At 45.2% G+C, this 24,325-nt stretch overlaps 1 protein-coding gene across 1 annotated transcript; it reads right to left on the reverse strand.

Annotated features, from left to right (window-relative positions):
• Positions 1 to 289: 289 nt before the first annotated feature.
• On the reverse strand, positions 290 to 23,178 carry ATAD3A (ATPase family AAA domain containing 3A). The gene is made up of 16 exons (XM_015648370.3): positions 22,909 to 23,178; positions 22,072 to 22,148; positions 21,385 to 21,486; positions 19,881 to 19,940; positions 19,505 to 19,574; positions 18,513 to 18,678; positions 17,639 to 17,708; positions 15,576 to 15,731; positions 15,328 to 15,384; positions 14,298 to 14,423; positions 13,360 to 13,484; positions 11,134 to 11,185; positions 9,455 to 9,525; positions 7,064 to 7,231; positions 6,690 to 6,798; positions 290 to 687 (listed from the first exon to the last, which is right to left on the reverse strand). The coding sequence occupies exons 1-16, from the start codon at positions 23,147 to 23,149 to the stop codon at positions 508 to 510; spliced, it is 1,830 nt and encodes a 609-aa protein (XP_015503856.1). The 5' UTR covers positions 23,150 to 23,178; the 3' UTR covers positions 290 to 507.
• Positions 23,179 to 24,325: the final 1,147 nt, after the last annotated feature.

Genomic DNA, 24,325 nt, shown 5'->3' on the forward strand with positions numbered 1-24,325 from the left:
ATCCTCCTAAATGCACTTTTGTAAGAAAAATTTACTTCGAGATTCTGAAAGACAACTCAAGTGATGCCACCCAGAGATGTGAGCAAGGAGCTGTCATGGACAGGATGTGGGGAAAATGGTGAGAAATGCCTCTGCTGGAGCACAAGCCCTACAGATTTAAATGTATGGCAGTGTCAGGCTTGGACAAGCCCTGGCTTCCCTTGGTGCTGGGACACTGCTGAAATGGCAGAGAAGCATTTGGGGTTTGTGCCTCTCCAGCAGGACAGGCCATAGAGACCAACACAGCCAGTGGTATTTCAGCAAGGGGTCCTTTAATTCCGTTACTTCTCCCTTATTAAAACCATTTTGTTTTTCTGTGCAGTTTAAAGCCACGAGACCCAAGCCAGCCTGCGGCAGCACGCCCTCACTGGCACCAAGGGCCGTGCTGCTCTCCACAAGTGATTCCACCAAACCTTTGCCCAGAAGCCCCTCCCAGCTTTCTCTCCTCAGGTGAAGCCTGCAGGCTTCTCACACCGGTGTCTCTTTAGGGAAAGGTAGCAAGGGGCTCCTGTCAGTCCCTTTGTTTGCTTCAGCACCTTCTGTTTTCAGCCACTCCATCTTCTGTCGGTGCTGCTGCATCGCATCGGCCACGCGGGCATCGATCATGGCCTCAGTGAGCACCCCATCCTCCGAGGCATAGGCTGCTGCCTGTGGGGACAAGGACACCTCAGACAGCTCAGGCATGGCATTGCCCAGGACCAGGAGACATCTCAGACTGCTCCCTCTCTGTTGTTCTCTATGCATGGTTTCCCCCACAACGCCCTCATTCCAGGTGGCACACAGAGTAATCACCACCAAGAAGCTCTGCCCACCTCTGTATTTCCTGGTAATCAAAGCCCTTGTTTTCAGAAGAAAAGGTCCCCACACTTGGCTTGTTTAAATTTCTTCTCTTGTTCTTAAAGAGCTGCATGTGTGAAGCCAATAAGGTGAAGAGAGGTGGGTGCAGGGGGGTAATGGAACGACTCCATCCAAGCAACAGAAATTGTTTAAACACTTGCACAGCCGAATGAATGTCAGTGCTGGGGGGAAACATGGGCAATGTGGTGCCTCTAAAATGATGTTTCATGGGCACTGATCCTGCTTTCCTAATGCACTTTACTCAGGAATCTCCCCTGCATCACTTCTGTGCTGTGTCGGCTCCCACCCTGCACTCAAAAGCCCACAGGACCTTCCCTTTCCTCCCCTCTCCCAACTCCCCCCTCCAGTTCTGCTTGGCAAACACTCCATCCTGGAGCTGGGAGAGTCAGCACAGACGTGACCACAGCTCCTTGGGGAAAGGGCTGGCAACTCCTGCCCCCCTTGTCCAACAGTCTGCAGGGGGAACAGGCCTGTGAGGCAGCAGCAGAGGGGCTCTCCCTTGGGAAGGGGACAGACAGGACAGCTGGGGCTCTGCCCGGCCATCCTGCAGATGCCAGCACAGCCGGTCCCTCCAAGTGAGGCAAGGATGCTTGTGCTGTCAGCTGTACCCATCTCCAAGGTAACAGAGCAGCCCCCAAGCTGCAGATTTCTAAATCTGGTTCCTCCCTCTGCAAGTGCTCCTATGAGCAGCTCTGTGTTGCGCTTAGGGAATGAAGGAGCTTGGGATGAGGAGTGGGATCCCTGCAGCTCCCCACAGCCATCCTGCCTGGCCCTAAGAGCCCCAAACCTCTCCCCACACCCACAGAGCCACATCCTGGATTGCCACATGCCAACGCTTCTGTCTCCTGTCCCAGTGAGGAATATTAACTTTGGTTTCAGACACACTGCAGTGTGATTCTGAGGCAGCACACAGAGGCTTCATTAATTATTGATGGTGCAAAACATCAGTTCCTGCAAGAAACAAGTCTGACAGCAAAAGCAGCACAGAAACAAACTCAAGTGTGACCCTTTTACACCTCCACTGCCCAGGGATGTCCACAGGGCAGACGACAAAGCCCAGGATGAGCTGTTGCTTTGCTGTCACCACAGTGTTGTGGGTTAGAGCTGCCTATTACATCAGTGCTACCTCACTGCAGGAGGAGTAACTATTTCCAGAAATGAGCAAAAGGTTACCCAGGTTGGTTTTCAGGCTCCTCTAACCTACTTTCCAACCATTTTTTTGGGGGAACTGGTTAGACCACAAAAGGTCTCACTTGCACAGCTCACCAGAGCTGGCTGGTTTTTCATGCAAGCAGCATCAAATCCTTTCCCTGTGCAAACCCTTTGCAATCCTTCCTCCAGGCAGCACTGACAAGTCAGGCTGGTGGTCCTACTTAAAACCAGGAGTAAACACTGGCCTGGGGGAGGGAGTGCAGAGAAGGAGCAGAATTCTCTGTAAATAGAGAATTCTCTCTGCACAAAGGCTCTTGTGCTGCACTCGCGGCCTGAGCAGGATCCTCAGCACTGAGGCTGCTACTTCTGCTTCCAAAACCTGCCAAATATTCCCACAGCACCTCTCCCAACCCCTCCTGTCCTCTCTGTAAAAGGGGAGCACTGGAAAGGTTTTATTCAGACGTCACTCATCCAGTTTACGTCCCCTCTCAATCCAGCCATGGTGAGGTATTTTAAAATGAAAAAGCACCTTCCTGGGATGCATTTTTGTGCTTCCAGAGCTCAGAGAGGAAGGGTGCCTGGCCTGCTCTCCTCCCTGCCGCTGCACAGCCCATCCAGCCCAGTGTGGAACCTCCTGCAAAGCTGTGCAGCTCACGCTCTGCTGATTTTGTCAATGACTTTCTATTTTTAGAAAGCCTTAGGCCCTCACTGTCAAGAAAGCAAATGGGAGAAGCAGCTGCCCCTTCTGGGAGTAGCTTGCACACACACAAAAATGGTACCAAGCTTCATTTATATTCATACCTCTGCCTCCTGCATGGACAAATTTTAACCCACTTTATCCAGTGCAGCAATTCCTGTTTTATTCCTCAAAACGAATTATGAAATAATCTTGTTTGGTGGGGATGGAACAGATGACAAGTCCAGCCTAAATGACCTCATGTTTCATTTCAGCCAAGACTTGTGGTTTATTTTAACCTGGCGAGACTAATATGTATCATTTGAATCCCACTGATAATGAAAATAGCCTGATTAAAAAAAACTCCACACAAATATACAACAGCTATTTTAAAAATATAAACAGGGTTCAGGGAACAAAAGAAAGGCATTTATGTCAGTGGCATAAAAAGGCAAGGAAATGACAGGAAGCTCACACTGGGACATAAAACTCCTGGGAATTCTCCTGAAGTGCTGCCAAAACAATTTTCCAAGATTACAGCTTGGAATAGTGAAAGGTTGCTTTTTGGTTTTGACATTTTATCTAAAGCACATCTGTAGATTTGAGTACAGTGTTGGGAAATCTGCACATGACTATAAACAGAGCTGAGGGGAATTTTTTAAGGGGAAAATGCATCTGGTCCATGCTAGAGCCATAAAGGTCAGTGGAAAAGCACAAGGACAAAAGGGAATGCCGTCTTCTGCAGAAGAGATTAAAATGGATTTCTAGCACGCACACTGTTAGCTGTGCCAGACAGCAATATTTTTCCCAGTGCTAGAGGTTACACTTTTGGCTTTTCTGCATCTTATTTTTTTTTTCCTCTTGGTAAATACAGGACAGACAGAGCCAGACCAAAACAGCAGTGGGCTAGAATTTCATGTAAATGACAGCCAATCAATCTCAAATTCAGTTTATGGTGGAGTTAAGCCTCTGAATGCTGCAGCTATTGCTCAGTTTAACTGAGATGTTTTTTCAAAAGCAATACTGGCAGAAGAATCCTTGTGGGAACTGACTGCAAGGGCACAGGACAGAGTGGCCACTGCTGCTGTCTCAGAGAAGAGCTAATGGTTGTGATGCTTTCACCTCCTAAAGCTTCAGAACTTTCCCTTTCCCCAAACCACCTCTGGGATCAAGTTCTGATGATGATCCCAGAGCTGCTGAGGATTCCAGAGGCTCCAAACTCCATCAGGGCTGCACAAACACCTTCCTGTGCACGGGATTAAAGCTAAGGTGTGCACTCAGAAGGGGGCTGCTCACATCAGGCACAGGGTGGGATTGTGGGGTTTGACCCCTGCTGGGCCCAGAGATGGGCTTGGATGATCCCTGTGGGTTTTTCCCAGCTCAAAATATTCTGTAATCAGATTATTTCCCACCTTTGTCTGGCAGCACCTTGAAGTAAAAGGGAATTAAAAGACCAAAAATGATATATTGATACAAGATATAAGAAATACAGAGTGTCTGTGGTACATAAGCACCCTACAGCTGCTGCATCCAGCTGAGGGAAGCCTGATAAGGATTTTTTGGAGTCAGTTCCTGGTTCCTCCAGCCCCTACCTACCCTGAGCACTGTAGCTATGCAGTTAAGTCATCTTGCCAAGCTATTTTTAGCTCTGCTCAGCTCCCTGACCCAGTTCAGAGCACAGCCATCCACAGGGGTGCACCAGCACCACGGGAAGCAGAGCAGGAAGGCAGGAATTTGAGGCAGGAAAACACTGTCAGAAAGGCTTGACAACTGTGGCCTTAAACCTTCCCTGACAGCCCAGAGCACTGGAGTAGCTACAAAGGCTACAACGAGTCCCCAGTGCTAAAAAAGGGCCTAAAATACCAACAGCTCCCAGGAGATCAGCTGGATGTGTGCAAAAAACACCTGCCTGGAGAGGGGCTTTACCCCAAACCTGCTGAGGGGCTTCACACAGGCAAACCCAAAGGCAGGTGGGACATGTGGCCAGGCAGGTGGCCAAGGTCAGTGGCCAGAGCTGGCAGAACAGCAGCTCCAGCCAAGCTCTAGTCAGTCACAGCTCGTCCAAAAAATGGACCATGGCTCATGGGTTTTCCTGTTTTTATAAGTTGGGTCCATTTGCAGATTGGGGGTTAATCCTCCAATTCCAGCTTCAGGAAATGAAGGAATTTACCCCAAGTTTGCTGCCCCCAACTCCCTTTTGTTTCCATCTCTCAGGCCTGGGGCAGTGAGGTGTCCTTGATTGCCAGGTCTGGAGAGGAATTGCTGTGTCTGCCCAAAATGGGAAGGCAGCAGCTCCCACTGTGTGTGGAGTGTAGAGTTCTGCACTGAAGAGCTGCAGGGTTACAAATCTATGGAATAAAGAAAAGCTAAAATCCTGAGGCATTACAAAGTGACTGAAAAAGAACCCCCAGACCATCAACAGCTCTGACAGGCAGCTCCTGTCAGAGGAGTCTTGAACACTAGGACAGTGTTCAAGACAACTCTTATCCCACCCTAGCTGCCCTCATGGCCCCATGTCCAGCCCCTGGGCTGCTCACTGACCCTTGGCACATCCCACTCCCCTTCCTAACCAACAAGAAATGAGGCCCCTTTGATTTTAACACAGATGAAGTTTCTTCCTACATCCAACCAACTCAAATATTTCTTCCCACCCTCTCCTGCATGTTTGTTTTTTTCAAGACCTTTGAGTGTTTCATGAGAGCAGAGGAACACAACTTCCCGCTGCAATTTTACATCAAACTTTGTTGATAGTGAATAGTGCTGGCAGCACAAGATACATTTTAAAAAGCTGTCAGGGAAAATTAGTCACCCCCACCTTTTTCCTCCCTTTACCAGCACTTAAAGTTAATTGACAAAAGCCGAGATCATTCCTGGGGAGTAATGACAAACTTGCTGATAAGGGGTGATAAAAAGCAAGGTATCATTTATCACAACTTCTTATCACAGGAAATAGTTGGCAGCAAAGCCTTTCACATACGTGGGGCAGATGACTACACATTTTGAAATATGATTCAATATCACAAAAATTATACAGGAAAATTAACCAGCTGTGTGCTACCAAAGAATAAAATAGGAACTAACAGCACTCAAACTGGACCTCGGCTCATGACTACTGCAATTAAAATTAATTTGAACTAGAAAGGAACAATATTTCTGTCCCTTAAAAGGTGGAAACCCAGTAGTAGAAGGAATGAAACGCACAAACTTCGTAAGATGTTTGTGAGCTGCCAAACTTAAATAAAAATTTAAGAACTATATAAAAAAGTCACTTTGTTTTTACAATCCCTGAAAGGAAGCTGACATGAGTAAAGTTACATGACACACAAATTGGAGCACATTCCTTCAATTGAGATTTCTAGGTTAGTTTATGAAAATACACAATCCAGCAAGAAAATGGCAGCTGTGACAAAACAAGGTGAAAACCTGGTTTAAAAAAAAATATCACTAAAAATCACTAAAGCTTGCATGTGAATAACTGTACTCCAAATGACTGCTTTTCTTATTTTTTATGTATGGAAGAAATACCTTCCTTTTTTCCAGCTCCAATTACAGTCAGATTTGTTTCTTTAATAGCTCAAGTTGCACTGAAGTGTTTAAAACAAGAAGGGAAAGGAGGATGGTTTAGTACCCTAATGAGGGCAACAACATCAGGCATCTCTTCTGCTGAGCTTCCAAAGCTGGACCATGACTATGGCCAGCATGGACTGCCCAAATTCACTCCAAACTCACCTGATTTACTTGAATTCCATAAGAGATTTCCCATTATGGATTATCAAAACTGTTCCTATTTATGGGATAAGGAATTATGCTGATATTTCAACACCCACCCCAGAGGCAGCAGTGTTCTGGTACCACCCTATGGACAAATGAAACTTTCACAGGGAGAGATGATCTGAGACTCTAGAATCAAATCCTCAAACCTTCCAGGAAGGGAAAAAGAAGGAAGGAGCAAAGCCCCACTCACCTGCCATGCAACAGCAAGCTGAGAGATCTCCCGGCCAGACATGCCCTCAGTCAGTCTGGCAATGTCTGAGCACTTCTTGCCATAATCAAATTGGGCCAGCTTCAACCTCCTGAAAGGCAGAACAACCTTTTGATTGACGTGTAGCTACACCAAAGGAGTTCCTACAGTTTCCTGCTTGCATTACTGCCTCCTGAATTTTAAGGGCACAACAAAAAATCTGGGATGGCATTGCATCAAGATGGCGAGAGACATCTCCCATCTTTTGAGCTGCTTTTTGAAAGTGGGTTTATAGACAGAACATTCAGGAAAGGATAAGAAAAACAAGAAAAGAAGAAAAAATTCTCCAAGGAGGGAGAGCTGTGAGGTGTACTCACTGTTTGCCCTCCGTGGCTGGCTTCAGGATGTGCTGGTCGAAATACATCCTGACAAGTCGCTCGCGTTCCTCCAGCTGGGGCAGGTCGAAGTTCACCATCTCATCTATCCTGTCATTGATGGCCCAGTCAAACTGCTCAGGCTGGTTGCTTGCTAAAACAAGCATAAACCTGGAATTAGGGAGGGGAAAAAAAAAGGACAGACTGACAAAGCCATAAAAATAAAAATCTATGAACTGAGTCTGAACATTGGGAGCTGTTGTAGTTAGGATTAAAGGTGTTTCATCACTCAGAAAAAACCCTGGACTCCTTAGAAATAGCTTTAACAGCATCTAAAGCACTGCACTAAAATGTGTTTTGGGCTGTTTAGAACAGTCTGATGTGTGCAGACCAAGCTCTGCTCCACGATACATGTGCTGCTCCAGGTCCTCCTGCATTCTGGAGCTGGAAATCCTTTTATTTTATTGCTTTGCAATGACACTTCTCCCCCGTGCCAATAATTTAATGCTTTAATTGATGTCAGTAGTTTAATAGTGCCCAATAATTTGAAATGGGCTTTTAAGCACAGCTATTGGAATATTGATGTTCTTGCTGTCTGGCTGAATCATTGGCTACAAGGGGCTGTGTTCTCTGCTGTCATGTCTGGAAATAACTCGGCCAAGATAAGTGGCTTTTCAACCAAAAAGGACTTGCAGAAACACAAGCCTGGATTAAGGTTTGCCATGCAGCCTGATACTCAGGCAGTCAGCTATCCCAGAAGATGATTTTGGGAAGTTTAAAGGCAGCAATTCCCAATCCTGGTGACAATTCCCTGCTGAAGGAAGAACTCTCCTCAGGGTCCCACCAAAGCAGCCCCATTTACATGTCCCATTACACCGATCCCAGTGAGCTCCCATTCATGGATGAGGACTACTCCTTGCCCAGAGCAGCAATAGGCTGCTTAGAAGTCTAAAGCAGTGCATGAATCACCAGGGCATGTTCAGCGTCTTCAAATGGCTCATGGTTGAAATCAGGGCTGAATTCAACTTGAAAGCTCATTGCCAGTGAGAGCTCAGCTGTTCTGAGAGGAGGCAGAGCATCCCCAGCACCCAAAACGCACCCCCAGAACTCTTCCAAAGCAATTTAACGTCAGGGGAAAGAATGAACCATCTCCTGCCTGTCCCTGATTTAGAGAATAAATATTTAATGTGTTTATTCTTGCAAATATAATTTAATAATAATAATTATACTGAACATGGCTTTATAGAGCAATTCCACGTATCATTTCAGAAGAGATTTGCCCTCCTCCTGAAGGGAAAACCAAGGTTCTTGCAGGATCAACACCTTGCTTTGTAGCAATTTATTTATTTTAGAACAACACCCCTTCCCAGGCACCCCTGGGACAGAGAAGCTACACACAAGCAATTATCAGTTACAGGTGTATTGGTTCCAACAAGTTCAAGAGACCCCAAGGACAGAAAATGTCCTGGAACAGTGACCTTCCAGGATATTTGTTTCAATGGCATGAGGTTACTCAAGAAATCTTTCATTCCAGCCTCACTGAGGGGAGTTCATGATTAAATAAACTTCACTTTCCCACATAAAGCCAGAGACAACTTTTCTTGCTGGCTCAATTGTAAAAGGAGAAATTTTAACAACTAAGTAAAGTTCACACCAAAAAATCAAATATTATTTGAGGAAGGTGGAGGAACGGTCACCTCTCTATTATGCTAGTCAGGAAATGGTTTTGGCTAAACTGAGCAGTGCTGTGCAGGGAGTTCCTATGGATGTGACAAAGGGAGCAAGAGTGGGGCACAGTGACATTGCCACTCTGTCACCTCAGCCCTGCCATCCTGTGCTCAGCAAGGAAGGAACAGCTCTGGGATTCCACACGGAGTCAGACAGAAAGAAATGGAGTCAGACGGAAACTCATCTGCCTCAAAGTTTCTGCCCACACAAGCACAAGGTGGGAGGAGGTCACTGGAGAGGAACAAGCACCACTGAAGTGTTTTTCCAGGTGTCCTGGTTAAGGGCAAATTTTGAGAACCTCTCAGAACATGAAGCACCCAGCCAGGATGAACTTGGAATTTTTGTGGTAGTGATTTTTCTGAGCTCTTGTATAAACAGTAACTTACCAAGAAAGATAATATAAATATCAAGACACCCAAGATGTCCAAATACCACCCCAATTTCATGAAAAAAAAATTCCTTCTGTTCTGATTTCCAAGTGCCAGGGAAAGTTGAAGGAGGACCAAGCTACGTTCAGTACATCAACTCAAAGGGGAATATTCTCTGCAGATTTCTTTCAATCCCTCAGCAGCACAGATAATTTTCAACTTCCATTTGTACACCAGAGACCTTTTAAAGAGTTTACTCAATTCAAGGAAATATCAGCTGCAGAAAGTGGATACTCACTTGTTGCTGTGCTGCCCTGTTCTGTGCAGAAATGCATTTAAAGTTGCCCTGAGATCTTCACTGATTTTCTCCTGCAAAGAGGAAACCCAAAGGAGGATCAGCTGCTGAGGACTGCAGAGAGCTCATAGCTTTAAGCAGTATTATGGACAAAGGGAATTCTCTTATTCTCAAGCACTTGCATTACAGCAGAATCCAAAGCACTCTCTCACCTTGGGGAAAAAAATCAATTTATACACCCAGGAAAAAGGTTAGGAATAAAGCTTCCAGAAGACAGACTACAGATTTATCCACACACATCCAGTGATTTGCTTCAAACCCAATGCTCTGGCCACTGGCCCAGGTGGCTTTCCCTGCTATGGGAAGTTCAGTGTGATATTTAGAGGAAAATAAGCCAAGGATTCACTCATTCAAATAACCTTCTGAAGAGCTTTTTAAATACACAGCTGGGATTCAACAGCAGGTCCAGACTGGTTGTACAATGTGGTGACTGACTTTGGAAACACAGATTATTTGTACAGGGGAAGATGCTGCTGTAACTTTGTTCCATGTAGCAAAAAGCAGTTTTATAATGAAAACTTTCCAGGATAAATATCTGTGGGGACAAAGCCCAAACCTTACAAGGTACCAGCACGAATAACTTTCAGCATATGCCTCTTTCCTTCCTATTTTCCTGCTGCAAAACCCTCAACAAGACTGGGCAACTGATGCGTTTTCCCTGGTCTTAAAATTAAGAGTTAGACACAGTTAAGGGATAAAGGGTTTTTATCTTGATATTTAATACGGTTTTTTATGGTGCAACAATTTGCTAAGGTGGAATAAGCTGAAATGTACATTCATGGTAGAGCATGTGGACAATTTTATAGATTTTGTAAATTAGCATATTTAATTAAGATGTTTTAACGAGAGGTTTGAATGAAAAGCGTAGTATTTCTTTACTCCAAAGTATTTTTCCTTAGATGGGTTTAATTCTCATTCATGGGATGTATTTTAGAGGGAACTTTGGCTTTTTGAGGTAGTGTAGGGTTTTTTGGTTTTTAATGGCCAGGCTTTAGGATGTTTGGTTATTTTGGCCTAATAGAATATTAGGACTATGTCAAGATATTAGATTTAAGGAATTACAAGTATGTATGCTAAGGGTATTGAGGTTACATAAGAGGTATTTAAAAGAAAAACCAAAAAATTATCATGGCATTGTCGCCCTGAAAACTCAGTTTTCTGAGGTTGCTGACTGACAGTTTTCTAAAGACTTTCCCAGGAGAAACTGTAAACATAGATATGTATATTCTTTCTGATACACGTCTTTTGATGGACATCTCTCACAGTCAGTGCGGTTGGAAAGGTGTTAACATGACTATCCAATCTCTGGCCGTGGTCAGAAACCTATAAATTCTGAGAGAAGAAATAAAGTTCTCTCTTCCTTTCACCACACCTCAAGCTGTGCTCGTGTGACCTATTTCATATCCAGCAGCAACATGGCATCACCACCCATCTTTTGCAGGCAGGAATTTTCAGTTTCAAGATGCTCAAAATGCTGATTTCTTGTCTCTGACATCAGTTAATCAGGTGAGCACTGAGGCACCTGCTAGCTTCCATTTTTTGCCCATTGAAGCCAGATAATCAGAGTGCAGGAGGCTGCTGGCTGGCACTGATGCAGGAGCAGACACACACCAAGCACTTACTGTCGCCCTTTTCCTCAGGAACGCGTCCGCTTCATCCACGAACAGCAGGAGGCTGCAAAAGGAAAGCACTACACAGTAATAGGACACAGGTAAGTGATGCCCAGCTAGCTCCAGGATCCTCCTGCCCCCACTGCCAGGCACACACAGCTGGCAACATCCAAAGGATTGCACAAGCAACCTCATTTCCTCAGGCAGTGTTTCGTAGCTATGCTGCGGCAAGCTGTCCGTGGCGTGTACCTGGCCCAGCCCAGCAGCTGAAAAATGGATTAATTTCACACACCTCAAGGCCATAAATCTGCCCCCAAGCCCCTGGAGTTCTGTTTCCTGGTGTTCAGAAGAAGACTGAAGCAAGACTAAGGCACATGGCCTTAAGCTCCTCTGGATTTTTAAATCTAGATGAGAGTTTTCACAGGCACAGTTTGAAGTTTGTGCTGGCAGTGCTGGATGTTACTGCCAAGCTGCATTAGATATTTGAAATTTAGACCTGCTGAGAGTGCTATTTTACCATTCCCTCCTCTTTAGAGATGCGTACAAGGGCACAATACAGAAATCTTGGTGACAGTGACACCTCCCTGCTATTTTTCCTCCTTATGCCACTCTGAAAAGCACAAACCAGAGTCCTCTCCTCAGCCTGCTTTGTTATTTTGTGAGGTTTCTCTCTCCCAAACCACAGCAGCACCAATGTAATGGTTTTACTACCTGTGGAGAAGCGAATTAATAAAGTCTATGAATTATTCACCAAAATAAATTCACTTATAACCCAAGGGCAGTGCTCTTCCCAAGGGACTGAGCCTGTAAAGATGTTTATCAATAACAGAACCAGGATGCTCATAAAGCTGTCACAGCTTGTACTACCTCCTTGCCTAGCTTTCAACCCAGCTTTCTTCCAGGGGATTTCAGGCATATTAATATTTTCCAGCCAGCTACAGCTTCTCCCATATACTCTCTGCAGAGAAGTGTCTGTTATCACATTTCAGTTAATAAAGGAAACAGCTAAGACTGCTGGATATTCAGAATTATATATGCTTAAATACTTCAGTGCTACTGGAGGTGAGAATATTGATTCTATGGACCCATGTAAGCTTTGATCAGGAAGTGTAGGAAGCTGAAATGTACATAAATTTTTATCAGGGCAGAGAAATTCAGACCCAGGCAATGCTGTAAAAGAATTCTTTAATGGAACTATCCAGCTGAGTATCCTCCTTCACATCTCTTCCAACTTCTCACTTAAATTCTAAGCTCATTTAAATTCTTTCTTTCTACAGTGCCACAGGATAAAAGCTTAAAAAATTAAATCCTTAGGACGTTTCCCTGCTGTTTTCTTTGTAAGGGGAAATAGAAAGATTTAGATGATGAATGAAGCAAGATTAAAAGAGACACTGCAAGATAATGTCCATCTCAAGCAATCAGAGAACACATAAATCACTGAGCAGCCACATTTACAGATCTGAGATCAAACCAGCACAAAACCCAAAGTGACACCCCCTGAAAGTTCAATATTGAATTTTACCATCCTGGCTGGACAAACAGCTCCTCAGCTATCTCTGCACTGTAAAAACTCATTTACATTGGTAGGAGAGAATTGGCTACACAGTCAGGGAGCCAAGATTCAGCCTCAACGTGAAGATTCTCTGCAGATAAAAATTTGCTTGTGAAGGTGACTGAAAAAGCAGAAGTTCTTTTTTGTGTTTGTGATTTTTACATCTGATGTCAATGCCTTTAGATCTGTCTGCTCCTTATCCTCTATATTTCTTATAATTCACTCCTCCTACAAAGTAAACAAGAAGCTGGATCTAAATACTATCAGTGTTTAAAATCTGAGCAGTTGCAACAGGGAACATCCCGAGTGTGAACACCTGATTTGTGCTAAATCTTCTAATTAGTCAGATCATTCATCACCCTGAAGGAAATTTGTCCCAGCTTTCAAGTGGGCAGGAAATGTCTTCCTGCTTGGTGAGATCAGACAATAAAGTTATGACTGATCTAGAAAAGTTGGTGTAAAAAGGGTTTGAGAGAACAAAAAAGCAAAGGCTTTCTGCTTTTTAAATATTACTAATTTACAAGGATTCACCCGTTCTAGGAAAACTTTGGAAGATTCTTCGAAATTTCAAAGTTTTCTCCGTGTTACCTCACTCAGTAATAGTGACTGGAGCTGAACTACACTGTTGTGGTGAGGGCTTTTTGAGCAAAAACCCAAATTGAGGATTCAAGAAAAACTCAACTTACCCTCTCCTACTTGTGTTGGCCCAGTCGAACAGTTTGTGCATGGCTGTGACCCCTTCTCTGCCCATAGGAGCCACATCCCCTCCTGTCATGATGGCATAATCCATGCCCGAGTGCACAGCTAATTTCTGGAATCGAACAAAAACCAGTAAATTAAACCCTTTCTTTCACTGCAAGGCCATGGAGGATGAAGACGGAATTAAAGCAGTATAGTCCTGCCAGTATGCTTATTTGCAGAGGGCTTCCTTATGTTCTTTATTGCTTAGTAGCATTTGTGTATTATTTTTTCCATTTCTGTCCATCTCTATTTGCTTTAGGAACCCAAATTAGGTGGCTTCAGAAATCCAGTAGGTGCCATAGAAAACTTTAGGTGCTGTACTCTCAGAAAATCACTGGGGTAAGAGTTTGATGTACTGACAGAAGGAAAAAAATTCAACTTGCATCAATTTGTTAAATCTGCCACTGTTAAATAGTTGATGACACCTCAGGTCTTGTGGACAAGCATTGAAAAGCAAGGGAAAAAATTCAAATTCTGACTGAAATCCATGTAAAAATCATCCTGGCAGTCTCTGCACAGGGAGCCATGCCTATCTCTGCTCCGGGACTGTGAGCAACAGTAGGAAAGACCCACATAGCCAAGGGTATAAACCCAACAGAGGTGGATATGAAGTGGCTGCTGCTGGGATTCCTACAACTCCCAGCTGCTAAGGGCCTTTTCCAGATGGAAAGGCTCCTCTGCCTCCTCTCAGCACCAGAATCCAAGTGGTTGCACCGATTCAGAGCTGAAGCAGGCAGGCTACCCTATCCTCCCTTTCTAACAGAAACACAATGTTTATGCAACACTCCAGCAAGAGATTTCAACCCATGGAGGCTTCTCAGGCCCTGCAATTTTCAGAACACTTTGCAATGCATAGGTTGGCAGAATGTTGGCAGGGTTTTACCTTGGCAAAGAGAGTTTTTCCAGTGCCAGGGGGACCGTACATCAGAACGTTCCTGTACAGGCTTTTGTTCTTTTTTGTGTTTCTTGTTGCTATGGCAATGTCTCTCACACGTGCTTCCAGCTGGGGCTGCAAGAAAAGAGTTAAATCTAAGGACCAGAAAGTACCAAAAGAGCTGCAGCTACCAGGCTTCCCAGATCACTACCTGCAAGAAGGAGGCAGCACTCCAGGCTCAAGCTTTTAAGTCTTAACTTCAGCTGCTCATGACTCCATACCAAGGTCATTTCCTGTCTATGTGAGGATTTACTTGATTTTCTGTCCACTTGGCTACAATTCTTTCATAAGAAAAAGCAGCAATGCAAGAAGCAGTGCAGTGACTATGCTAGGAACAGATAATACCTAAATATTCACTTCCTAATGGATACCTTGGGAGGGGTATGTCAAAACACAAGCAACTCTTTGCAGTGCTAATTCCTTCTCAAGTCATAAACTCCTATTTATTTTAGTACTGCATTTGGATCCCCAAATGAGAGCTATTCCTGCAGGAGCAGTTTCTCTCAGCAGCTTCAAGCAGCTCTTAAATTTGCCTGATAACCAGGAATCAAATTCAGAAGCAAATATACAGAAGTAGCACTAATTAACAAGTTAAGAACCAATCTCAGGGTGGGCAAGAAAACACAATATTTAGATTGTTTTGGCCTAGAAGCAGGTCTGGGTTCAGTAATCCATAACTTCAGATGGCACAGGTGACATTGTGTATCTTAACATGCTGACTACAGAGAGAAACTGCACCAGAGCAGGGACTGAACCAAGACTTCCAACTGCTTTTCACAGAGGAAAAAAAGGTGAACAGCTGCTTAATGCGTGTCACACTGAACACAGGAGCTTATTAATGGTCTCAGTGTCCCAAGGGTGCTATGACTCCAAAACTGCTGGAATTACAGCTTTAGAAGTGAGTTTAAGGAACCAGCAGCTATTATTCAGAATCTAAAGTCATCCTTCACAGCCAAAGACAGGAAAACAGAGTACTCACACTGAGAACAACTCCTTCAAGGGCATCCTGAGCCTTGCTGGTCAGACGTTTACCAACCTTGAGAGGACAAATTCAGTTACTCACAGCTAAAAAAAACCAAACCACATTTTGAAAACTCACTTGGACTAAAACATCTTACAGAATGTCAGTGGGCTCATCCCATCCATTCTATTCTGTTCATTCAGACCCACTGACGATCCCAGGCTGAGTTTTGTTAAGTGCAACACAGAAACAAAGCTGAATTTTACCTTGATAGGATGTTTCAGAGCCTCCAGCACAGTGATCCGGGAGGTTTCCCTCACCAGGGAGGGTTTGCCCAGCCGTGCCTCTATGTAGCGCCCTGCTACAGCCGTGGCATTTTTGGCAGAATAAACCCCCACTGCCAGCAGGGTCAGGCCTGCCACCTGCAAAAAAAAGGGGGAAAGATTAGCAAAAACACTTGGCAAGGCACTGCTGCTGTGTGCAGCCTGCCCTGTGGTGGGGAATTAAGATTCAGGACAAATGCTGACCAGGAGGAGTTTATTTTTGGTAAGGTGTTTTATCCGTGTTCAGACAGTCAAGGTCTCACACTCCCTGTTCACTGACTGCACTTGCACAACAAAAGGCAGAGGAAGCACAAGTGAAGCATTTAGTCCTGAATCCAGGAGTACATCCTACCCAAAATGTGTGGGGCTGTCCAGATTTTCAACTAAACTGAGTAATGAAGACAAAACAGCCACATCAGCCAGGTGCTGCCTGCCAGAATGCCCCTCACCACAGCATTAAATGAAAGCTGAGTTTAAGATGCCATGGTAAAACAGTTGAATTGTGGCTGCCACCAAGGAAGGGCACAATGGGGAACAAAAAGGGAACATCTGCTAAAGGTGACAATTGTGCCAGTCCCAACTCAACAGGGAATCAGGGACTCCACAGGAGAAACAAAGCCAAAACCATCATGGGAATGGAAATTACCTCACTGGATGGGAATTACCATCACTGCACTGGGCTGTTCTTTCAGAAACCTCACAAAATGAGACATTCTCATCAATTTGCCAGTGAAGCAGAAAGACTCCAGACTTAGGAATCAGCTTAAAGCTGATGCCAATAATTTATATCAGAGAAAAGAGCGAACTGCAGCAATAGCTTTTAAAATAAGCTGACTTCTCCTGCAAGTACAGATTGGGGTCAAAAACCTCAAGGACAACAAGGATGGCCCTGTTCAATAAACCATGAGGCACCATCTGTTCGCTCTCACTCTGCCAAAATGTGTGATATCACTTCTGCTCTGGATGGAAACACAAAGGGATCAGAACTGTGAGTTCCAGGATGCAAAGAGTGAGGGATCTCCACACCCAATTCAGCTCAGATACAGAACACAAAACAGATTTCACCTTTTTAGCAGCCTCCCTCTAAAAACAGTGTCATGATCTAATGCTTTTATACCATCCAGCACAGAGCAAAGTTCCCTCTGCCTGGATAGATCTGATGTCAGTTTCTCAGGCTTTTGGACTTCATTGATGTTCATGTCACAAGATACAGAGAAACAGAGCTGTAACACTGAGTTCTATATCAAACAAAGGAATGTGACTCTGATCAGTAAACAAAGTGAATTACATTAAAACCACAATGAACAAAAAATCTTGAAGTTGAACCTTTGGGGCTCTTAAAATAACTGTCTGGTTCTTACCTTATAGTAATTTCAAAACTGTCAAAGCAACAGAAAACATAAGTTACCCAGCTGTGTCATCCCCTTTCCAAAAATATACTCTTTTTTTTTTTAAGCTAAATGTCCCATATTCACAAGAGAAGAGCAAAAATGACCATAATGCAGGAAAGTGGTATCTGGGTCAAGTGCTCAAAGCCCCAAGCACTGATCTACAAAAGATCTGAACGCTGCAGACATTCCAGGTACAGATGACAAAACGAGCCACTAAAAGCTTGTCTTGTTCTTCCCAGTGCTCTCAGGAAAAGGATGTTTTGTATCAGCCTGTGTGTATAAAATCAGAGAGTGGAGCAGATGGTGCTGACTGATTTAAAGCAAAATTTCTATTTTAACCAGCCACACTACCAAAAATATATCTTTACTGCTGTTTTGTTGTAAGTATTACACTCAGAAACAACTTTATGTCTCCAAGATTCCATTGCCAAGCTCCTTTGTCCTATGAAAAGATGCTGCTCTGACTTTTAATCAATTTATTTAGCACACAGAAGAGTTCTCTAAGTGCTCTCTAGACTACATCAAAATCAGATCTAAAGCTGTGACACAATCAGGAGTTTAACACATTTACAGACAGGCTTTTCTGGACGTTACTGACAGATATCCCAACCTTACCGTGGCTGTGACTTTATCCCAGTCTGTTACAAAAGCACGGAATCCTTCCCCAAAGAGCATCCCAGCTGTCCTGTGGCAAGCAAACAGCAAGGCAAGCAGGAGAGAAAGGGATTTCAAGGACTGAATTGATAAACTTTCAAGACAAACTTTCAGATTGTAATAAAGTTGTTACTCTTCTGCAGAACTAGTCAAAGCTAAGGGCTCGCCTCAGAATTAGAACATGAACAAGCATGGAAAATATATTTATAGTCTTTTGATACCTACACCTGAGCTGGGATTAAGTCAAAAAAAGCATCTAACTTTAAGATGGCATCAATTTATTTCTTTAATGCATTATTTGTGTTGAATTCTAAGTATTTTACTCTAAAGCCTTTTTTGTTCAAAACCTCAAAGGACGTAAAATTAACCAATTCCAAACCTAAACACCCACCTGTGTGGAGCCAAACTGCTTTATAGCTTTGTGGTGGATGGTCTGAAAGAGCTGAGGGGAACTGAAAGAACTGAGGGGCTCTCAGAATTACTGAGTTGCAGGATTAGAGGACAGGGCTTGAAATCATCTGTTAGAAAAATAGTTCATTATAAATGCCTCTGGTTGCCATTCAGGTGACAATGTAGTGAGACAAGTGAGAGAGTTCACACAAGGGCACACAACACTGAAATTCCTCACAGGAATAAACCTCAGGTTCTCTCATACATGGGGATGCCCTTGGAGAAACACCAGGCTGAAATTCCTTGGAGGATTAAACCCCAGGTTCTTCCATGTGCGACACACTTGAAAAAGCACCAGAATGGAACTCCTAAGAGGAACAGAGCCCAGCTTTCCAACATGCTGGGACACACATGAAGAAGCTCCAGACCCTGCCCTGCACCTTACTTGAGGGACTCGAGCACGGTCTGGCGGTGCTCGGCGGCCTTGAGGCGGATCTGCTCACGGATGATGTCAGCGTTCTCCCGCTCGGCCTTGGCACGCGCCCGTGCCTCTGCCTCCACCCGCAACATCTCGTTCTTGTGCCGCAGCTCCATCTCCCTCTCCACGGTAGCTTGGGTTAAAAAAAAACAGCAGAGACGTCACATTTTTGGGTAGCTTAATGCCAGGGAGCAGGAAAACCTCAGGGAAGTTACTGTGCATGGCTTGGAAGGAAGAGGAGCAAAACAGAGCTGCCAGTCCCAAACAGGATTTTGGAAGCTCCGTTACTTCAAACCTGGAATTGTGTGAAAGGAGAATTAATGAGAAGTCCAGGAGTAAACTAACCCAACCCTACAGGGTTTCACCACTGGGCTGTTTTAGTCAGGCTACACTTCCCTCACTGGATGGCAGCACAGCTGTCTACATGTGTGCTCAAAGCAAGCCGGCCTTCCCATCCTGTTCAGTCAAACACAAATTGCCTTAACATTTCTGAGACCTGCACCCCAGTGGAGCTCTGCAAACCAAGGAATTCTGGCAATTCCCAACAACAAAAAGAAAATAAGCAAGTTTCATGCTACAACTTTTTTATTTTCTGCAGGAAAATGCAGATGAGGTGACACAGATTTAACCACTCCTCCCAGAAGATGTTTTGGTTTTTTTCCCCCTCCTCAAAACTGGTTCTATTTTAGGTTGTTCCAGTACGAAATCAGAATTTCAGTTATTCTATCAGGAATAACTGAAATAATATACTGACAGCTCATTGGGAAATCCAGGAGTGACAGGGCAGATGATTAGCAGTGCAGCCCTTTACAAAACTAACCTTTGAAGCAATTGCTAATTTTAGTGCTACTGGGATTTACCTGTTCTTGCCAATCTGACATCAAACACAGTATGGACAGAAAAATCAGAACAAGACTCCACATGCCCTCATGCCCTCAGCAGCTGAACAAAACACTCACCTCGCCTCATGGCCTCCTGCTTCTGCACAGATTCCTCCTGCTTCCTCAGATTTTCCTCATTAGCAAGTTGCTACAGGGAGAGATGACAATGGAAAAAATGTTGATGTTGTGAGAACTTCAAAGTGCCACAAATATTTTCAAGAAGCTGGTGCTCAGGTTGAAGAGTGTTTTCCTCTCCCCATCTCCCAGATTTATCCTCCTAATTCCAAGCTGCTGCTTTTTCCTAATGCCTAACCCTTGATGTGCCAGGCCAGCACTGCTGATGCTGAGCAGATAACATAGATAAACAGGACAGGGCACAGCTCCAGAGCATCCCCTGGACGTACGGAGGCTCCCAGCCTATTCCCAGCTGAATCAGAGCAGGAATCCACCTTACCTGCTGTCGCATTTGCTCATCGTAGCGCTGCCGTGCCAGTTTGTCCTGGTACTGGGCTCTCTTCAAAAAACAAAACAGAACTCAGAATACACAGATTAGGCAGCTAAAAAAACTGCCTGGTCCTCAGAGGAATGAGGTTCAGAAGGGAAAAAGCCAAACTAAATTGGAAAATCCACACAAATAAGAAATTATCCTGGATTTGAATGTGAACAGGGTAAAATATCCTCAGCAGCAAAAAACTCCTCTGTGCTGAGAAACCTCCACAGTCTGACTTCATTTTAAGGGACCACAGACATCAAAATAAAGAACAAGTGTTTCTTGGCCCAGAAAAGGAGACTTCACTGGGAAAAACAGTTTTCATGTTCTAAACCACATTATCTGGACTGGTAGTCACCAGTCTATTGCAAGCAATAGAACTGTCAGGATGGTTTTGATAATTACTTGTTCCTCATTAATTCCTCTTATCAATTTTCCACTGTAACTCCAAATAAACCCAAGTAATCTCCACTGAATTGGAAGTGGGCTGAGGATCCACATCCACCAGGAGGGAGAATCTGTATCAGGGGGTGACATCCTTCTCTCCAAACACAGGGACAGCAGAACACCTTAGGAATTACCTCCTCATCAAAAGTACAACATCCTGGAATAAACCAAGATTGAGTTTGCTGTGATTTCCAATAACCCATGAGCTTGCTGTGACTTCAAATGATGCCCTGTGACCAGCAGGAGGTGAATCCTGAGAGCAGCTGAATGTGCAGCTGCTTCCTGGGACCTTTTGAGCCCTGCTCAAAGTCCAAACTCTGCAAGCAGAAAAGCACCATGTGCCAAATAAACAGCTATAAAAAACTTCCCAAGCTGGATAATCCATTAGAATTAACCAATTCCCTCATCTCCTGTGCTCTCAGAGTAAGAAATCACCATAATTTAGCTTTAAACATAAAGGCCAGCCTTTATTTTCCTTGTTTCAGGATTATTTCCATGTCAGTGACTCAAGCTCAAACAACCAGGAAGCACGGACACTGCTCTCAACAACTCAGATTTGCATCACTTCTCCTCTTAAGATATTTTTTCCTGTTTACTTCGTAAGAAACAGGGTTTCAAGCTACTTAAGACTGAAATCCAAATAACTTCAGAGCCATTTCACTGTCTAGGCTAACGCTTACAGTTGATAAACCAGTATTCCTCAACACTTCCCTGGAAAGCCCTTTAGGAAAATCCCAAAAAGCACAGAATGAGCACAACTGCTACCACCAGCTCCTCTGGACGTTCAAGAACTTGGGAACAAAAGTCCAAGAAGACTAAAAATCCAGCTCAACATTACAAATCCAGGACAGAGCTGGGGTTCAGTCTGTGAACACCCCAGTCCTCTGGCTGCCCACAGCCCCCTCTCCCCAGAAAGGGCTAATTAATTAAAGGAATAATGAAAGATATAATTATTGCCTTTTCTATAAGAGAAGATACAAACAAGGTCTCCCCTCACTTGGCTTCCCCCTCATTCCCTTACTGCTTGATGCTGTTTGGTTTCTTCATTGAGTGTTTTCCTTCTCTCTTCTGCTTGTACCCGGATCTGCTCATTCTTCAGCTGTTCTATGGCAGCTTCGTACTCCTGGGGGAACAATCAGAGTATGTAATTCCCATTAACAGACCATCCTGGAGAGAAATTCTACTGACAATTATATTCCAAGAAACCCCTCTGCAATCAGAACAGTACCCTTAAAAGACGACCATTAACACAAGAAACTTAAATATGATAATAAAATTATTGTAAGAAGTATCATAATTAACCGTTTCAGGATTAAACACAATTAAAAAAAATAAAAATCCAGGAGACCAGTCACCACCCAAACAATCCCTAAATTCATTCAAAAGAGAAACAGAAGTCTGCCCTTCACCCAACTACTTTACAGTTCTCACAGAAACCCCGTCATTCCCCAGAAACAGCAGTGATATTCCAGGAGTTACAAAACAACTCAGGACATGCAAGTTTAATCAAAACCACAAAAAAAATGTGTCAGAATAGGCCAAATTAGCTGGGACTTCACCTGCCAGAATTACTTTTTTTTTCCTAAAGGCAAATAGCTATGATTTCCTGAAGCTGAAGAGAAAGGAAAATGTATCATTCCCTGCAGAATAAAGATTTTATTTTTTATCCCTCCCAAACCTGGCAGCTGCCTGAGGAATTCCAACACACCTTCAGTTTGGTTTGCTGTTCCAGCTGCAAGGTCTGCTCCTGCATCTGAGCAAGGCTCAGAGCATCTTTTGCATGGCCTGGAGGGTGGGAAGAGATTATGGACAGTGAGAGCTGTCTTCTCAGCAAAGAAGATGCTTAGACTGTTTGATCCATCCTGCTCCAGCTGTGCCTGCCTGGAGCACAGCTCTGCAAGGGCACATTCAATCCTTCAGGGAATAAATTATTATGAAACTTCTCAGCACACCTGTGGAAAAGATCCAACCAAGGCCAGGCTGGATGGGGCTGGAGCAACCTGGGACAGTGGAAGATCCCTGTCCTTGGCAGAGGGTGGAATGAGATGGGATTTAAGGTTTTTTCCAACCCAAACCATTCTGCGAATCTGTGATTTTATGAAGATGCTCTCTCTCCCCTCACAAACCCTGTAGGACACACTCAGAGCTCACTGACTGATAATGCTGATCCCGGGGCCCCAAGAGAGCAGGGCAGGCGCCAGAGGCGGCCCTGGGCAGGTGGGACCCGACAGGACATGAGGAATGGGAAGACAGGTGAGGCTGGAAAGACCCCGAGAGGCTCCAGCAGGGTCATCCCAGAGCACAGAGGACGGGATTGTGTACAGACACACCTGGAATATCGCCAATGAAGGCCTCTGTTCCAGAGGGGAACAGACAATTCCTCACGTCCAGGTGGAATTTCCTGGGCACCGATTCCTGCCCTTTCCTCGCGTCCCATCGCCGGGCCCCACAGAGTAGAGCCCGCTGCCCGCTCTGACACCCCCTTTCCACACATTACCGCACCCTGACGAGCTCTCCCACCCTCTCGCCCCGTCCCCTCACGCACGGGACGCGTCCAGCTCTCGCGCCGCCTTGGCAGCGCGCTCCAGGCCCGTGGGGTCGAAGTTGCTCCATTTGTCCTTGGGCGTCTGACGGTCCCCGGCGCCGCCGCCGCCACCACCACCACCGGGGACGGGCGGCAGGGAGAGACCGGCCCCGCTTCCCGCGGCTGTCCCGGTGCCCGGGGGTGCCGCGTCCCCGCCGCCGCCCGGGGCGGTCCCGCGGTTGAGCCCGAACAGCCACGACATGAGGGCGGCGGCGGCTGCACGCGGGGGACGCGCCGCGACCCGCGCGCATGCGCCGGAGGGCGGGCGGGCCTCCCATTGGCTCGCGTGAGCGCCGTACCACACTCTGATTGGCGGAGAGAGACTCCGCTTGAGGGGTTTGATTGGTTGAGATAGGCGGGAGGGGCGGGACCGCCGCGTGGGGGACGGAGCGCCGGGAGGGACAAACAAGGTGGGCGGCGCTTCTGTGTAGCAACGGGAGTGCAGTGCGTTGCTAAGGGCCGCGAGGCGGGCACGGCTTTGGGGTTATCCCGGAGTTCCCTGGAAATCGGCTCGGGCCTGGCGTTATTTCCAGATTTCCGGATTTCTCCCGAAATCGCCTCCTTGGAATGGCAGAGAGGGTGGGAAAGCAGAAAAGGAGCGCGGAGAAACCTATCGCTGTGATTATCTGGGATAAAGAGCGGGATTTCCCTGGGAATCGGCTCCTAATCCGACGTTTTGGAATGAGAAGGATGACACAGAAGCTTCCAGAGAAGGGGAGCACAGGGAAACCTTTATCTGTGGCTATCTGGGATTTCCTTTGAAAATCGCCTCCTGATCCAACATTTCCCATGGAATGGGAATGATGGAAAAGTGGAAAAGAGGAGCACAGAGAAAACCATCACTGTGGTTATCTGGGATAAAGAGTAGGATATTCCATGGAAATGACCTCCTAATCCAAATCCTTGGAATGGAAAAGATGAGACAGAAGCCTCCAGAGACTGGGAGCACAGGAAAACCCATCCCTGTGGTTATCTGAGATAAAGAGCAGGAATTCCCATGAAAACAGTTTCCTTGTCCGACTGCTTGGAGTAGGAAAGATGATAAGAAAGGCTTTAGAGAAGGAAAGGGCTGTGGTAGTCAGAAACACGTGGAATTCTGCAACCTGAAACGGTGTAAAATGCAGAACACACCTGGACCATGCCCAGCAACAGGCTGGGGAACATGTTCTCAGATATTTTTTGTTCTCTAAATGTTCATGTTTCTTCCCAAATGCATGCTTAGAATCATGGAAACATGGAATATCTTGAGCTGGAAGGGATCACCAAGGATCAGAGTCAAACTCCTGGCCCCTCACAACACTCCCCAACAATCCCACCCTGTGCCTGAGCGTGTTGTTCACAAATATTTACCAGTTATACCAAGATTTCTCCTTGTAAA

The sequence above is a fragment of the Parus major genome, chromosome 21 (genome assembly GCF_001522545.3).
Source record: "Parus major isolate Abel chromosome 21, Parus_major1.1, whole genome shotgun sequence".
NCBI lineage: Eukaryota > Metazoa > Chordata > Aves > Passeriformes > Paridae > Parus > Parus major.

Coding starts and splice junctions, on each gene's coding strand:
- ATAD3A (XM_015648370.3), bottom strand. CDS start 23,149: ATGTCGTGGCTGTTCGGGCTCAACCGCGGGACCGCCCCGGGCGGCGGC. Junction 19,941..21,384: donor AAACCAAACAGCATCAAGCA/GTAAGGGAATGA, acceptor TGTTTTTTGAAG/AGAGCCCAGTACCAGGACAA. Junction 18,679..19,504: donor GCAGGAGGCCATGAGGCGAG/GTGAGTGTTTTG, acceptor TTTTAACCCAAG/CTACCGTGGAGAGGGAGATG.